This window comes from Centroberyx affinis, unplaced genomic scaffold (assembly GCF_046629955.1).
Source record: "Centroberyx affinis isolate AG114_WGS23_722 - 3 ecotype Tasmania unplaced genomic scaffold, CSIRO-AGI_Caff_v1 ptg001198l_1, whole genome shotgun sequence".
NCBI lineage: Eukaryota > Metazoa > Chordata > Actinopteri > Beryciformes > Berycidae > Centroberyx > Centroberyx affinis.
The window spans coordinates 34474-50329 of NW_027279720.1; the positions used below are offsets into that span (position 1 = coordinate 34474).

The 15856-nt window shown below is 40.2% G+C and overlaps 2 protein-coding genes across 8 annotated transcripts in view; both read left to right on the plus strand.

The window, feature by feature from the left end:
* The window catches only part of stxbp5b (syntaxin binding protein 5b (tomosyn)), a 29311-nt gene extending 23385 nt beyond the window's left edge, over nucleotides 1–5926 (plus strand). For all 5 annotated transcript variants that reach the window (XM_071524439.1, XM_071524441.1, XM_071524442.1 and 2 more), the window contains 5 exons: nucleotides 85–439; nucleotides 1227–1392; nucleotides 1989–2100; nucleotides 2697–2917; nucleotides 3022–5926. In XM_071524439.1, the coding sequence (XP_071380540.1) occupies nucleotides 85–439; nucleotides 1227–1392; nucleotides 1989–2100; nucleotides 2697–2917; nucleotides 3022–3063 (896 nt within the window). In that variant the 3' untranslated portion in view covers nucleotides 3064–5926. The remainder of the gene's footprint in view (nucleotides 1–84; nucleotides 440–1226; nucleotides 1393–1988; nucleotides 2101–2696; nucleotides 2918–3021) is intronic.
* Nucleotides 5927–8583: 2657 nt separating this feature from the next.
* The window catches only part of sash1b (SAM and SH3 domain containing 1b), a 60712-nt gene continuing 53439 nt past the window's right edge, over nucleotides 8584–15856 (plus strand). For all 3 annotated transcript variants that reach the window (XM_071524479.1, XM_071524478.1, XM_071524481.1), the window contains exon 1: nucleotides 8584–9081. In XM_071524479.1, coding sequence (XP_071380580.1) covers nucleotides 8584–9081 — 498 coding nt within the window. The remainder of the gene's footprint in view (nucleotides 9082–15856) is intronic.

A 15856-nucleotide genomic window follows, 5' to 3' on the forward strand; every position in this document is an offset into this window, starting at 1 on the left:
TTGCACCAAAAATGTGCACAGGCCATATCTTCAATGCATTAGTGAGAGCACAGAAGAGGAAGAAACGTGTGTGTGTTTGTCTAGGCACTCTGGTCAGACTGAAAGGAGGGGTTTTGACGATGGCCCTGCTGGACGCCGCTGGAGCTCTGCTGCCCCCTTCCTACGAGTCGTGGTATGATCCCAACGCCTCGGACGAGGAGAAGGAGAAGAGCCGGAGGCGCCGGCCGGCCTCCCCTCCCTCCTCCCAGGAGGGCCAGGACAGCCAGTACGCCGTGGTCTGCTCCGAGAAGCAGGCCAAGGTGGTGGCCATGCCGTCCCAGACCTGCATCAAACACAACATCACAGAGAGCTCCTTCGTGCTGCGGGCCGATGTCGTGCAGATGGGCGGCACCAACTGCATCGCCTGCTTCTGTGCTAACGGACACATCATGACTCTCAGGTACGCTCAACACACCTGTTGCAATTCCTCCCAGTTAATGACCTGTAATGGTTCCTTTCAGAATAGCAGTGTAGAGTTAAAATAACTCTCCCAAGTCCCTTTGACATTCTTTATCATTGTAATCTGCAGAGAATATGTGAGGCTATTTCAGCACTTGCTCCATAATTTACCATATCATTATCTAATTTTTTTTTGTTTTTTTTGTTTTTGTTAATGCCATTGTATACCTTAATAATAATATCTAGGGTTTGACAGAGATTTTGATTGCAATTTCGAATATATCGGGCCAAAATTGTCCTTTAATTAAGTTTATTTATATAGCACTTTAAAAAACAAAACAGTTTTGTACCAAAGTGCTTTACAGAGATTGGTTATAAAAGACAAGAATACAGTTTAGCTGCTGCTATGGAAATTGAATATCGGCCAATCATCCACCACCGATATGATGCCATAAAGAGCTGCTAACCCACCTTAATGAATTTGATTATCCTGGGTTTCAGTGGAGAATTTTAGTGTCCTATGATGGTCTAAATGCTGTTTCAGAGGCTTTTCCACCCTGGCAAGAATACAGTTCTGGGACAAACACTGAATACTTGTATTTTTGGCATGAAAATTGAAAAAATGTAAGATATTGAATATCAGCACAAATATTAGCCATTGGCAGTTATAATACAAAAATATTGGTATGGGTATTGGCCCTCAAAAACCTACAGTATATCGGAGCATATCACTAAACCGTCAGCTATGTAGCGCCCTTATACTGTCTGTCTTGTTTTTGTGGCCACAGTTTGCCCAGTCTACGGCCTCTGCTGGATGTGAACTACCTGCCGCTGACTGACATGCGGATAGCGAGGACGTTCTGCTTCTCCAACCTGGGCCAGGCTCTGTACCTCACCTCCCCCACCGAGATCCAGAGGATCACCTACAGCCAGGAGACCTGCGACAACCTGCAGGTCCGACACTCTTAACCGGTCCATCATCAGTCAGACTTTGACAGGTTTAAATACATGAGGGTTAGCACATCTCACACCAGGTGACTATCAAATCCAAAAATGCCTTGTGGAGAACGTTCCTCTCAAGTTGTATTGGAGAGAACAAACTTCTCAACGACGTGAGCACAGAGGAGCATCTTCACAGTTTGAGTTGGACTGTGTGCTTCACTACTTGTACTGTAGACTATAGTGTTGTGTGAACATGATGCGTCGTTCTTGCAGTGAATCTTGGGGCTTCCCATTCATTCTCGTTGGCGAAGTAACTATCTGATGCATCCTCGGTTGGCAAATAAACTTCTGGGATCTTTATCTGTCTTCCGTGCTTTAGATCTTATGTCAGATGTGTCATGGAGGTCACAAGAACGCATATGGAGAAAGACTTACTGTTGCAATCCAGTAAATTTTTTTTCCCCAGAGGTCATTCAAAAGGATGCCAAAAATGATAATATAAAAAAATGCGTTCCTGTATCTAATAGCATATATAACTGCAAGTCAGAGTGTGTGTGTGGAGAGCGTATATTAAAATTGTCATTTGTTGACATCTGTGTCTTCTGCAGGAGATGCTTAGTGAGTTGTTTACCCCGGTGGAGACACCAGAGGCTCCAAACAGAGGTTTCTTCAAAGGCCTTTTCGGAGGAGGAGCTCAGTCTCTGGACAGGGAGGATCTCTGTGAGTGCATGACCTCCTGCAGTATTACATCATGTTACCTTCAGCCTCTTACATTTACATTTACATTCTGTGTATATTTCTTTTGCTATCACTGACCTCCACAGCTTCCTATCAGTGCCATCAGTCAGGCTCCAACAGAGAACCATGTGTATAATATATTGAGAAGAGACCTATTTCCTAAATTTCTATTTGTAATTTTTTATTTACTACTTATAGTTAAATGCTACCTTTTCTATATACTTATTCTAAAAGATACCTGTTTCCTAAATTAGTACTTTTAGTTTTTTATATACTACTTTAATTATTTTGTGTTGTGTTAAATGTGACCTACGTGAGCAACCAAGTCAATTTCCTTGTATGTGAAAACGTATTATTTGGCCAATAATACTGATTCTGATTAATTTTAGACAATTCAGTGTCTTGCTTAAGCACACTTTGTCATATATTGGCTGTTGCAGGGATGCTAAGTGCAATCTTTCAGTTACAGGACAGTTTTCTTTAACTACTAGGGCATCCTATCACTCCGTATTTTATTTTTAATATGACATGACAGGATTTGTTAACCCCTCGCCTTCGATTCTCTTTGTGTCTGGCAGTTGGGGAGACGGCTGCAGGTAAGGCCTCTCGCAGCCTGGCCCAGCACATCCCCGGCCCGGGGGGCATGGAGGGCATGAAGGGGGCGGCCTCGGGGGTGGTGGGCGAGCTGGCCCGCGCCCGGATAGCTCTGGACGAGAGAGGGCAGAAACTGGGCGAGCTGGAGGAGAGAACGGCAGCCATGATGGCCAGCGCAGACTCCTTCTCCAAACACGCTCATGATGTAAGCTCCAGCCCCGGCGTCTGTGTTGAGTACCTGAAACATTTTTCTCACTTTAGTCCTTATTTCTCATACCCACTCTCCTTTTATCCTCTCTTTGCCCCCAGATGATGCTGAAGTACAAAGATAAGAAGTGGTACCAGCTCTGATGGCAGCTTGTGGAGCGTGTCGGACTCTGTAATCATGCGCACCACTTTCTCTGAGGAGCTGCAGGTCCCTCTCCTTCTCTTCTCCATTTCTCTCCACGGGGGTTCTGCTCAACAGACTGATGCTTTTTATTTTCTCAGCACAATATCACACACTCTGCATTGCCTCAGTCACCGGAGGACCACTGCGGACCCGATGTAACGAGGATGGAAAGAAATGGAAAAAGAGAAGCTCTTCTGAATATCTCTTTCCATTTCATCTGAGAGGGGCAATGTTCATTTTCCATCACTCTCAACGACCAGAAGAGAGGGGAGCTTTCATATCCATCAGTCACGCACTCATATATATCTCATAAATATATATATATATATATATATCTACACACACTGCTGTTTTGTTCTGAAAGAGGAAAGACAATTCTACTTGTGGTGGCCTGATTGCAATTGTTCTCTTTTCTTTCTCTGCCCTTTATGGTGTCTACCAAACACAGTGGACTTAAACGAGGAGAAAAGTCTGATGAAACCCCTCCCTCTTCAAATCTAGTCAAGTCAGTAAGGTTTAAGTATCTATAGCAATGATTGGGTGAATGAAGGACTTGACGTCTTTTTCCTTTCTAAATTATTTTGAGGATTCGACCTCTGTCCTCCGTCCGTCTTTTATGTCAGTTTATTACTATTATTGTTATTTTTTTTTTTTAGAAGGACCTTTCAAGCACTTAGAGCAGTAGGAATATGGACAGAGAGATGATGAATTTATCGCCTCTCACCGAATAAGGGCTGGTAGTTCACTAGTTAATCACACACCATTCTTTTTTTACAAATTTACAAATGAAGTTGTTTTAGGTGGGACAAACCGATGGCGCGTTTTCTGAGAGTCACTTTTGTTTATTTTAAATTAGCCTATTTATTGGAACAATACAGTAGAAAGTAAGTAAAATAAGTTTGTGTGCTGGGCATTAAAATGTTTTATTTTTTTTCTCTGTCAACTAAATGCACAACAGTGTGCTGGAAATGTTTACCCCTTGTTGAAAGAGTTTACATTGATCTATCAGACAAATGAAGAGTTGATACACTGGAAAGCCGGGAAACCCCTGAAGGTCTTATATTCTTGTAGCTTTGAAGGGGCTGCAGCTGCGTCACGTGTGTGAAGGATGATGTGTTCAAGAGAAAGTTTATCCTTAACATGATTAGATTGCATAAATGTATATTTTGGTTACAATTTTAATTTCTTTGTGATAAAGATTCTATCTGTAGACGATTATTCATATTGTTGTTTTTTTTTGACATTCTTTCATAGCTGAAGTTTTAAGTTGAAGTTTGCCTTGTTTTCAATGTGTAGGGAAAAAAAGCATGTGTCTCTTACAGCACAACAGAAATGGTAATGCTGTCTTTGTATTCGTAGCTGCCAGTAGAAATGACCAAGCGCCACAAAGTGTTCAGTACAATGCCATTGGTCATCTCTCTCTGAACCATTCACTTAAAAACAATTCTCTTCTGCCTTTGCCTCTCATGACGCATATATGCTAACCTCTACCTATGTGTATATCTGTGTGTTTGTGAACATACATATATTCAGGAATATGTGTATGGGCGCCAATATTTATAATACTACATAGATACAGTGTATTACAATAGGTCTTTTGAGATTTTTGTTTTTGCTTGACAGTGTTTTTCAATGTGATTAACTAGAATTCTATTGTAATTAGATTTTTTTTATGAGGTGCAAGGATATGCTGCTATTTGTGTCAATGTAGGAGCATTATCTGTTGGTCTTTTATTTTGAAAAGAGAGACAAGACTTTGTGTCACTCCAGATTGCTGCCAAATGTTGTAAATAACGGGACAGCTGGACACAAATCTGATAGTGCAGGTTCAGGCGACGTGACATAACGTTAGCGGCCATGTTCTTTTCTGACACCAAAGAGTTGCTTAATTTCACAGAGTTGTCTTGATTTTCCTCAAACGGCAAGTGTCAGTCTGGATTTCTTTGATAACACTCTTTAAGTCCAGAAGTCTACTGTGTGTGTGTGTGTGTGTGTGTGGGTAGGGGGGGAGAAAAATAGATTGGCTTTAGCTTCTTCTTGTGGACTCGTCACCCTCAGTACCGTCCCATACTGCTGTACATGTGTTCAGAGAGGAAAGAGAGGAAAAGTGAATTTGAAGAGTTTCATTCCAAACTGAGATATCCACCATGCAAAAGAATGTAACATCGACTTCTGGGAAATGATTGCCGGCATGAAGTAAAACCCAGTAGTGATCCTATTAGACGTTTGAGACCTTTTCTTATAAAACGGCCACATTTTAGAGGATTTAATCATCTAGACTTTGGAGATATTGAGTCATAGATATGATGAAATGTTTTATCCAAGATGGATATGTAGCTTTTTGGAATAAAACCCTTCGTTTTTAGATGGCAAAATTTAACCTCACTCTTACTCTACTGTATACTAACTACTGAGATAAACCCATATGAAAGAGCAATTTTGTGGGTTTTGCACTATTTTTTGTACTTAGAATAATTTTGCCAGTATGATTTTTTTAATGTATTTTTTTTCCTGTCCCGTTTTTCTTGTTTTTGAAAGGACCAAAACATGACAGAACTTATGCTTATCTATGTCATTTGCCAGTTATGCTGATTGCTTCACTCTCAGATTTGTTTTCAATGTCATGTTAATGATATTATGATATATTTATATATTTGAGAACAGATATATATATATAAATATACTTTTAATTTCAGTAATCTATTAAAAATGAATACCTTTAATGTAATTTTGGGATAGAATAACTCACATTAATGTCCAAACAATGGTTGTGCATAATTATCCATTATCCAAACATGAAAATAAAAATTTTCTGGTATTATATTGAACATGCTCATCTTGGATTCAAGCTTTGCTACTGCAGGAGGGAGATCTCCTCTTGGTGGGCCGCTGAGTCTTTCTACACAGTGTGGCCTCGACTAGAAGCGCTTCAGTTCGCAACATATATGTCCTAAATGGTCTCTTATTGCACATTGAAGGATGCATGATATTAAGTGTTTACAAACTTGAAACAACCATGTATTATCCCTCTTAGAAATTGTCTGTTCTGGCATTTGTATTTACCACCAAGTTGAACAAAACCGAAGTTCTCATCACACGTCACACACTTCTCCCATTTTCATTTGATCATGCCAATTGTACAAGTGTGAGAGATTATATTTATTTAATTGGATATATACTTTTCTGTTACTGTTTGCTTCATGAAAACTCTTGCTCACCCTGCACTCTAGAAACGCGTTGGAGTCGAAGCTTACAGGCGAGCAGTTCTGTGCAGGAGAGCTCGAGGGTTTCTCAGTCGCCATACTTCCATCTATCTGTCTTCTGGGATGAATATCTGTGGAGTTGCAGTATTTTCTCATAGTAGATGATTTTTGTACAGTTTTATTAAAATAAATTTCACATGGATGTCTGACTTAATCTGCTGCCACAAACAATTTAGACATTATGTAGATACAGTATATATAGATATTATTGTGCAATGGAAAATAAATGTAAAACAAATCATAATGAGTTTTGTCTTGTGTTTTCTATGTGTCAGTTTTTATAATATTATTTTTATCATAGGAAGGAAATCTTTCCTTTTGTCTTGCCCCCCTCCACAGGGAGGTCAGAGGTCAGATCGGCTACCCTACCGAACAGAGTCCCCATTTTGTACCACAGAATTATTTTGTAAACATTTAGACAGAATTATTTATCTTTATTTTCTCTTTAGGGTGAAGAAGTTGTATCCAAACAACATAGAAAAAAAATGTCCTTGTCTAATTTTTGTGTTCAAATTTTTTCATGTGAAGCTGGGCTTTTGCCATTAGGCTTTGGAAGGACAAGTTCTTGTAGAAATATGTAATCTTTTAAATCACTTCTTAAAGCTCATTTTTATGGACTTGCTCTCCTGTGATTTCTATTATCCTGTTGTTTTTAATGTTATATACATATTTGTTACCCCCTATACTGGATAGGTTAGTAGCCTACATTATTCTTTTGACATCTGACCTGGGCTTCTGTATGAATACTCACCCTGGATTATCAACTCCTGTGTATTGGTAAACGTTTTTGTGGTGCTTTCTTTGTGTCTTTGTTTGTTTGTTTTTTTTATTGTTAAAAGCACTTTCTAAACTCTTTTTTAAAAAGGGGTCCTATACAAACAATAATTTAATTTAATTTAATTTAATTTAATTTAATTTAATTTAATTTAATTTAATTTAATTTAATTTAATTTAATTTAATACAATTTATTTTAATTTATTTTAATTTTTAATATTTTATTTTTTTATTTAAAAAAAAATGTTTTAGATTTGATTTGATTTGATTTTTTTTTTTTTTCATGAGGCGTCCTTGCCCCATCAGCACCTGCAGGGGGCTCCGGTGTTCACAGAAATCCCATCGACCACTGGGGGAAACTAACCCGAGCTTTGTGGCTGGCTGTGCTTGAAGCCTGAAGCCCGAGCATCACACTGGCGGATGGAGCAGAGAGCCAATAAAGTTAAACACGGTGCCAGGCAGGCAAAGTAAGACACAACAAGTGCACTCCGAACAGGTAGAGAGAGTATTTAGTTTATTTTTTTAGCGACCTTTTCTCATTATATTCATTCTCACGCCTAGTCCGGCAATCTTTCATTTTTGCTACGGATGAATGTTTGATCGACCTGGACGTCTTGCTCTGCAGCCGCTGCGATGAATGAAACAAAAGGGATGGATCCAGCCTGAGGACGCCAACTGCGGGAGACAGACCGGGTATTTATTTTTTCTCAGCTCTGACAGAGAATAAACTCTTTACATGTTTTCTCATTTTGCACGAGAAACGACTCCGCTGATGTGTGAGACGAAAAAAAGAACTTTTTATTTCTAAAAATCGGTGTATTCGCGACACTGAAGCGCACCAAAGCCACCTGACTTGCGCATAACTTGATATTTGAAGGAGATAATTCGTCTATTGGACTGTTTTGACTGAGAAGTTTTAAGTGAAATTATCCATTGTTTTTCATTTGATTGATGCTAAAACACCGAGAAGCATTATATAACAAACAACAATGTGCTGATAATGTGATAGGCTAGTTTATTGATCTCCATAGGGAAATTCTCTTGGCTTGCAGGGTCCAGAGAGGTCAAAGGTCAGGTTCAGAGTCTCTGGAGCCGGTAGGGGAGTCAGTGTCTTGCTCAAGGGCACTTCAGCAGGGCGGATGGTTGCTGCCATGGGACTTGAACCCAAGTTGTCCAGTTAAAGGACCTCTACAACTAAAGGAACATCTAAAATTGGCCCACCCTGCTGTCCCCAAATGAGTATCAACTGTGTTTTCGAATAGATGTTTCTATTTTGGAGACTTGAACTCAGTAGCACAAGTAGAGTGGGAGGGGACATGGAGCAGTGCGCTGGATTGCCTCGGGACAGCCTTCAGTAATGTGAATGGAGATGATGTTGATGATGATGATGATGATGATGATGTGTATTTAAGGTAAGCCTCCTCACACCCCGAACTCTCAAGATGAGCCAAGGGCCAAACCTGGTGTTCGACTGGCTGTCAAAGCTCAACCTGGCTCAGTATGTGGAGGCGTTTGTGGACAACGGGTACGACGATCTGGAGGTGTGCAAACAAATCGGGGAGCCGGACCTCGATGCCATAGGAGTCCGGGTGCAGTACCACAGACACAGGCTGCTCTCAGCGGTGCACAAGCTGAAAGAGGAGGACAGAAGTAAAGCACCTGGGTATTATTTCACCTTGGAGCCCCTGGATGATGCTTCTTCTTCTTCTTCTTCTTCTTCTTGCCCCCACGCTCAACGCTCAGAGAGAGAAAATGGCTCCAGGAAGCCGAGGTCGTACTCAGGAGGAACACACCAGGCCTCCTGTCCTGGAAACCACAATCTGAGGTTCACCGACTGCAACGACTTTGTGACGTATCCCAAACTGAAGCTGAAGATACTGATTAGGGATAAACTTGCAAAAGATGGGATCAACCTCGGAGATGCACCTTATACCCACAAGGTAGGCCTTTTTTTTTTTTCTTTTTTTTTTTTTTTACAGTCAGTTGACACTAAATGCTGGCTCGTCATAAGCCGTCTCATACAATTTAGTACGCTTACTTTGTTATCTATGTGATGAATAGTGTGTCGAATTTCTTTGATGGTGCTGACTGCCAGCGATTCTTCTCTATTGCTCCAAGGAGGATTTTAAACTTGCTTTGGTTCCACAGTGGCTCTATTGAAAACTGAAATGATTTGAATTTATAGAAGTTTTAATCATTGGTAGGTTTGTTTATTAGTTCTGTGTTAAATCTCACAGTCGAAGCTGGTAAAGCTGCTGTTGTCTGGGTCAGAATTCATTACAGCAATGTTATATTTCACCTTTTTATATGAATTTATTCCAGTACAGGACTTTCTAAACATTTCCAGCCTGGGACACAGGTTCATTAAATTGCTAAGCTTGTTATAGCTACCCACTGGTAACATATCTATGATTTTAGGGGGGTTTCTAACCTGGTTGTCTGGAGCAAAGTGGGTAGAACAATCTCAGTGTTGAGCTTTCTGTTTCCTCTGTGGACACCCGTACTAAAAAATGTATGTACTCATAGTCATATGGAAACCAAACCAGGCTTAAGCTGAAATACAGTCTTGTACAATCGCATTAAAACAGCAAGTTTTAAAGCAGCAATTCTACCAGGTAGGTTGACTGATGACAACAGCCACAGTCAGGAGAAGAAACAAGCCAATATGCAAATCTGACGAGTACTGGGGGCTTCTCATTCTGAGGTTAGCCTGAAAATCCACAATGACACACCACCAATATGTACAGTACGTACATCCGATAAAACCACACTAGTAAGCAAGAATTAAAAAAAATCCCCTGACCTCTGAAGGCCAATGTCAACAGGACAATGGATCGTCTCGTGGATCAGTCTGCCACATCCCACAGTGACAGATGTTTACTGCAGGGATGATACATGATTGACAGCATGGCATTTTGTCTGTCGTCGGGGGGATCTTCTCAGTTTATGGCTGCTGTCCGGTCTGTTCCTATCTGCAGAGACTGTTATTTAATGTAAAATTACAAAGAGATCGGGCAGTGATTCAGCTCTGGCATCGACAAAACGCATTTTAGTCCATAACACAATCCACGTTTGGCCAGTCGGATGAAAAGCTGATTGGCTCGTCTGGCTCGGGTTCAACAATCTGTCACTATCAGGGGAAGCCATCATTGCTGGATTCTGGATCTGATTATCAGTATTAGTAGTAGCTGTAGTATTAGTATTTCCACTAGCAGTACTAGTAATTATATCGCAGTATATTGAATCACCATGTTTAGTTATGTTTACCATAAGACAATACATACTAGGGCTGAAGGATATTGACAAAAAATCGACAAAAGTTTTTCTTTTCATACATTTTTTAGAACTTTAGAACTGTTTAAAGAAAAGTGATTTTGTTAAAAAGAATAGATGTCAGTGTGCAGGATTTACTGAGTTTGAGTATGATGAAAGGTTTTGACTCTTATGATTGATTCAGAAATCCAGTTTGGACACAACTCTCTCTTGCAGCCTCTGCGATTTGGAAATTGCAGAAGTTCATATTGCGATTTAGATTTCAGCTCTAATCCATACACACACTGGTTATATGAATGTGTTTGAGCTGTGCTGTAACATACCATTGCATTCAATCCCTGCTAAGTTTCACTGTTGGATGATGCCATCCCAGGAAATTACACTGTCAGACCTAAGGCACAACTCGTGTTCTCAGGAATGTCTCTCAGCCCGGAAGAGAGCCTGTTCTTTTAATGCACATTCATCCTCTTCAAGGTTTTGTCTTTTCTCAGTGGATAGGCTACAAGTTTAAAACACTCCTCATTAACAATGAATGGATGCAGTCTGAGGAATTGGTGAGCCAGACGCAGCTGTCCAAAAGGCCTCACAGTCTGAGTTTAAGTTTGATTTGAGCTGACCTGTGTGTCACAACAGATCATAGAGCCAGCTTTACTACAGTGCCTCTAAACAGCCTGCATATCCCGCAGCCTAATTTACCCATAGAGAAAACAGTGCCATCTATGTGCAGCTTTTTCATATTTACTCATATTTACTTAAGATATTACTGAAAAAGTTTATTTGTGCCTTTATCCCATGGCAGCATGCGCTTTAAAATGGCTGCACTGTACCTACTGTATGGCTGTGGCCAGATTTACTGCTACATATACTGTTCATGAAAGATTCAGAGGCTACAAACTACTAAGTGCAGAGGCACTTTATGATTCACTTCTGACCCTTTTGTAGGTTTTGGCCGATACGGGCGTAGTCGGATTCAGCTGTCTGGAAAAGTATCTTCCAATTCTTCAGACTTAAAAGCTCCACCAGCTCTGAAAATTCAGTCGGCACAACCGTGCTGCATGCTGGGGTTTTAAAGGATAAGGTCGGTGTTTTTTAATGCATTGCTTACCGTCAACAAATCCTATGAAAATAATGAAATCAACAATGCGTTTGCTCTACTCCCGTTACTTTCTGACTTCCCACGTACCGTTTTTAGCCGTCAACCCGGAAGTCATTGGCTCCAATTGTAAGCTAAAAACCTTGAAATACAGCTCACAAAGACATAGTTTCACTTTTAAAAATCACTAACTGTTACCATGAAAAGTCAGGCTGTTGTAGTTATTACCAAATCAAATTCAATTGGGAACAAATTCTTCATTACGCCGGGGACTATTTTCGGTGCTACGGAACTACTTTCCTGAGATCGCAAACGTGTTTACAGCCGGCTTATTAAGTTGTTTGAGGAAAAGTCGCGATGATGCATCGCGATGATGAAATATGCTGATTTTGTTATTTTCATAGGATTTGACGACGGTAAGCAATGCATTAAAAAACACCAGCCTTATCCTTTAAGTTCGGTCACCAGGCAAAACTTAATTTATCTTTAACTTTGGTTCTCCAGCCTTTTACTGTCTTCTTAACATTTGAAGTACAATGAAATTCCTCTTCCTTTCTTCTGAAAATAGGCCAACCTTTTTGGCTCATTAAATTTGGTCCGTTTGATCTTCTTCAGCACCCGTATTCTCTAGACTTGCGTGATCCGTTCATCTCCAGTATGTGCATACAGAGTACCTGCTTGATTTGGAGGCACTCATCAGTGAAGAGTCGATTTAAAAGGAGCACAACAACCAGGTCAGGCTGATTTGCCCTGTGTGCTAATAGCATTTTGGAAGAGTTTGGCCTTTCAGGTTCATCAGATTTTACTCCATTAAGAGGCAGCAGAATGCAGCTATGTAGGCCAGGTCCGCTTCCCATTTTCTCACTAGGGATGTACAGGAGCTTGAGTAGCTTGTTGTTCATTCTGCATTTTTCTATGATTAAGCTGTCTAGCTATAATTTTGAATGATCACCATGTTGGCATCAAACAGAAATACCTCAGACGAGCATAGAAGAGCTTTGTCCAGAGAAACAGATATGGATTCAGTACATCTATATCCAGCAGCAGACCATTTACATGCTCATTCTGGACTTTATGTAAGCTCAGAAAGGGAGTTTTTATTTTTCTCAACCAAAAATTCCTTTGTGTAATATCTTTAAATAGTTTTTAAATGTAAGACATAACAGAATGCAGCTATGTGGGCCAGTTCTGCTTTCCAATTTCTCACTCGGGATGTACAGGAGCTTGAGGCTGGAGTCTGTCGAATTAGAAATGTTCTCCTGTGCAAAATGAGGCATTGCTGGCTCTGCCAATAAATGTTTGGCCACTCTGGTGTTTTTATCTTTTGAGGTTTAATTGTATTGAGAATAACTTGCTTGGTAACATCTAAGTTAGTAGAATAATAATCCGCTTGCTCTCTGCTTGCCAGTAATGGCAATCAGAGACAGTTTTTAACATCCTGAAATATTCTAGTTGACTATATATTGCATATTGCTTTAACTAATAAATTGAGTATTAGGACTGCATGAACATAAAGTCATTCTATATACCAAAAAGTCAATTAGGATAGAGCTGCCTCTAACACCCTCCGGCTACAGTTCATAGACAGTTTTTTATCCCTTTTCAAAATTGCATAACAGAAACTAGACATTGGCCTAAATCGTGTCTAGGTGAGATCAAATGAGATTATGGCATGGACTCAAGCCCTATTCTGTCTGCAGTTCAGGAATGCCAGCGGTTTGGATCTGTGAAATGGATCTGTAATTAATTACACAATGGCTCTGCCTCTCAGTGTGGACTCGGTAGTGCAATCAATTCTCACTGAGCAATGTACTTTTCTGCCTGACTATCCTGCATGCATGACTAGTTCACATGGGCCAGCAGGACCGATTAGTGACTTTGGGGGAGAGAAAACAATTAATGCGATTAAAGCTGGTTGAGCTGTAAGTGACCTAACTGCTGGCGCCAGGACGAGTGTTTCGCAGAGAGTGTATTGAGGTTTTTCACAGGATGGATTTTACACAAGGGCAACATGGGAACGCAAAGACCTAAAGTGAAACAATCAACCCAAAACAGAATTCCATCATATTCCTATGAATTGTATTCCTTGCACAGTTCAATCAGTAAAAGTCTTTTTACCTGTGATATCAGCGGGACAGAATGTTTTAGGATATTTAAAGTTATACACCCAAATTATATTTCAGTTTTAAAGGTTGTCATTACAGTTCATAGTCTTCTCTAGCATTTTGTGGTTGTGGTTAAACTCGTTTATGTTTGACCTATTCAAGATCATAGGAATAACCTCAATTTTGTTAAAGGTTGAATTTTCCCTTTTAAATCATGATACAGAGCACAAACACCCTTATGTTGGTGAAAATTACAGGCTTCATGAAACTGCTCTACGCATCTTTTATAGCTACAGTAGGTCACTTTTCACATTTGCGGATCCAAATGGCAGTGAGGCCGGTCTTCAGTTCAGTTCAGTCACTTTATTATCCCAGATGCGAAACTTGACTTGCAGTCAGGGGCACAAGATAAAAAACAACACAAGTACAAAAACAAAAACAAAAAGTACAAAAATGTTTCCTGTACATACAATATACAGAACACAATAGTACAACAAAACAATCTCTAAAATGCTAAATTACATGTGTAGATTAAGCAAGAGTTATTGCACAGGGAACAAAGGTACTCTAAATCTACGGCCTGAGGGAAGTAGGGCTGGGTATCGCCACTGATTTCCCAAATCGATTCAATTCCAATTCACAAGGTCCCGATTCGATTCGATTTCCGATTTGATTTGATTCGATTCAGTATCGATTCGTTTAGGGATATTTCAGTTACTATACCAATTTTGCTTGGATATGAAAGAGATTCTCAGAGAACGAATGCTGTAAATTGTACAAGGAACCCTCTAACCTGGTGCATTATTAAAAATATTAATGTTTACATTTAGAATTGACCCCAAAGCAGTTACATTAATGTACTTTTTATTTAACATGACCAACACACTACAGCAGTCAACACAATATAGTGCAAGTTGTGCAACTCTACAGACTCTACAGTTAGTGAGAGTGACCAGATAAGTGCTTTCTTTAGTGCAGTGTAGCTTCAAGCTTCAAGCATCCACAGGAAAAGGCATATATTAAAAAATCGATCTCAGGATTTTATGAATCAATATCGGATCATTCAAATGAATTTAAACCCAGCCCTAGAGGGAAGAGTTTCAAACTCAAAGTGAAGGGGGTGGTTTGTGTAGTCTAATATAGACCTGGCCTTGCGGAGAACCTGCTGGTCAGAGATAGCCGTCAGGGGGGTCTGTGGGACACCTATCACCTTACCAGCCACCTTCACAATATAGCCTAGCTCAGGTGGTTTTTGTCCCTGATGTTCAGGTTACCATACCAAGCAATCATAGAAAAAGTAAGAACAGATTCAATAAATGACTTGTAAAACAAACATACCGAAGGATGCCAAAGGGATGAGAGACGCAAAAGATCAATGATAAGCGCTGCATTTGTATTTTGCTCTGAGGTTTTGATTTGTCACTTCTTGACCCGACACCAGAATTTAATTAAGTAGAATGAACCTACAGGCTCTGGGATGGGACGCTCTTCTCTGTTGCCGGCCCACTTCTTGATTTAGGCTGATGAGACGGATGTATTCTAACATAAAAGTCTTGCTTAGTGTAGCTTTAAAATTATTATGACCATGACCATATTTTTTATTATTAAAAAATATGGTCATGTTAATTTTAGCAAGAGCCCATCACCTTAATTAACAAGCTTTCTCGACTTGCATAGAAATGATTGCCTTTGTCATTTCACAGCAAGGCGTTTGGGTAGTTGTTTGTCGTACCGGAACCCTGTTGGGAAGGATTCCCTCCATAGCTGTCCAAACAATGGGACGCATCTCCCCAGAAAGCCTCATTGCGATTCCTGGCCTGAAAACATTCACAGAGAGTGGGGAACAAATCTTAGTTGCTCAGAAGATTTCCCTGTGTTGCTCTGCCAGAGGCTCCGAGGACAAGCAAAACCAGCAGGCCCCTTTTGACAGAAGAAAGGCCCGGCTGAATAGAGCCTGGCAAATACACAAGCTCCGCAGCAGCTGACAGCTGTCTCTGCCTTTGTCGCCGCAAAATGGGAGATTGAATGGAACTGTTTTTGTTGAACAAAGTTGGTTTTAAAACCAGCACCCGTGCTTCTGTGAGGACCACTGCAACTTTACACAGGACAAAAGGACCTAAGTGATTATGGAGTTAGATGGTCGATGTGAGACTTTACTCCGCATCAATCAGTTTTTCTCCTCTTTACCTCAGTGCTTGATCTATACTGTCTTGAAAACAACAGCCTAACTCATTACTTCCTTCA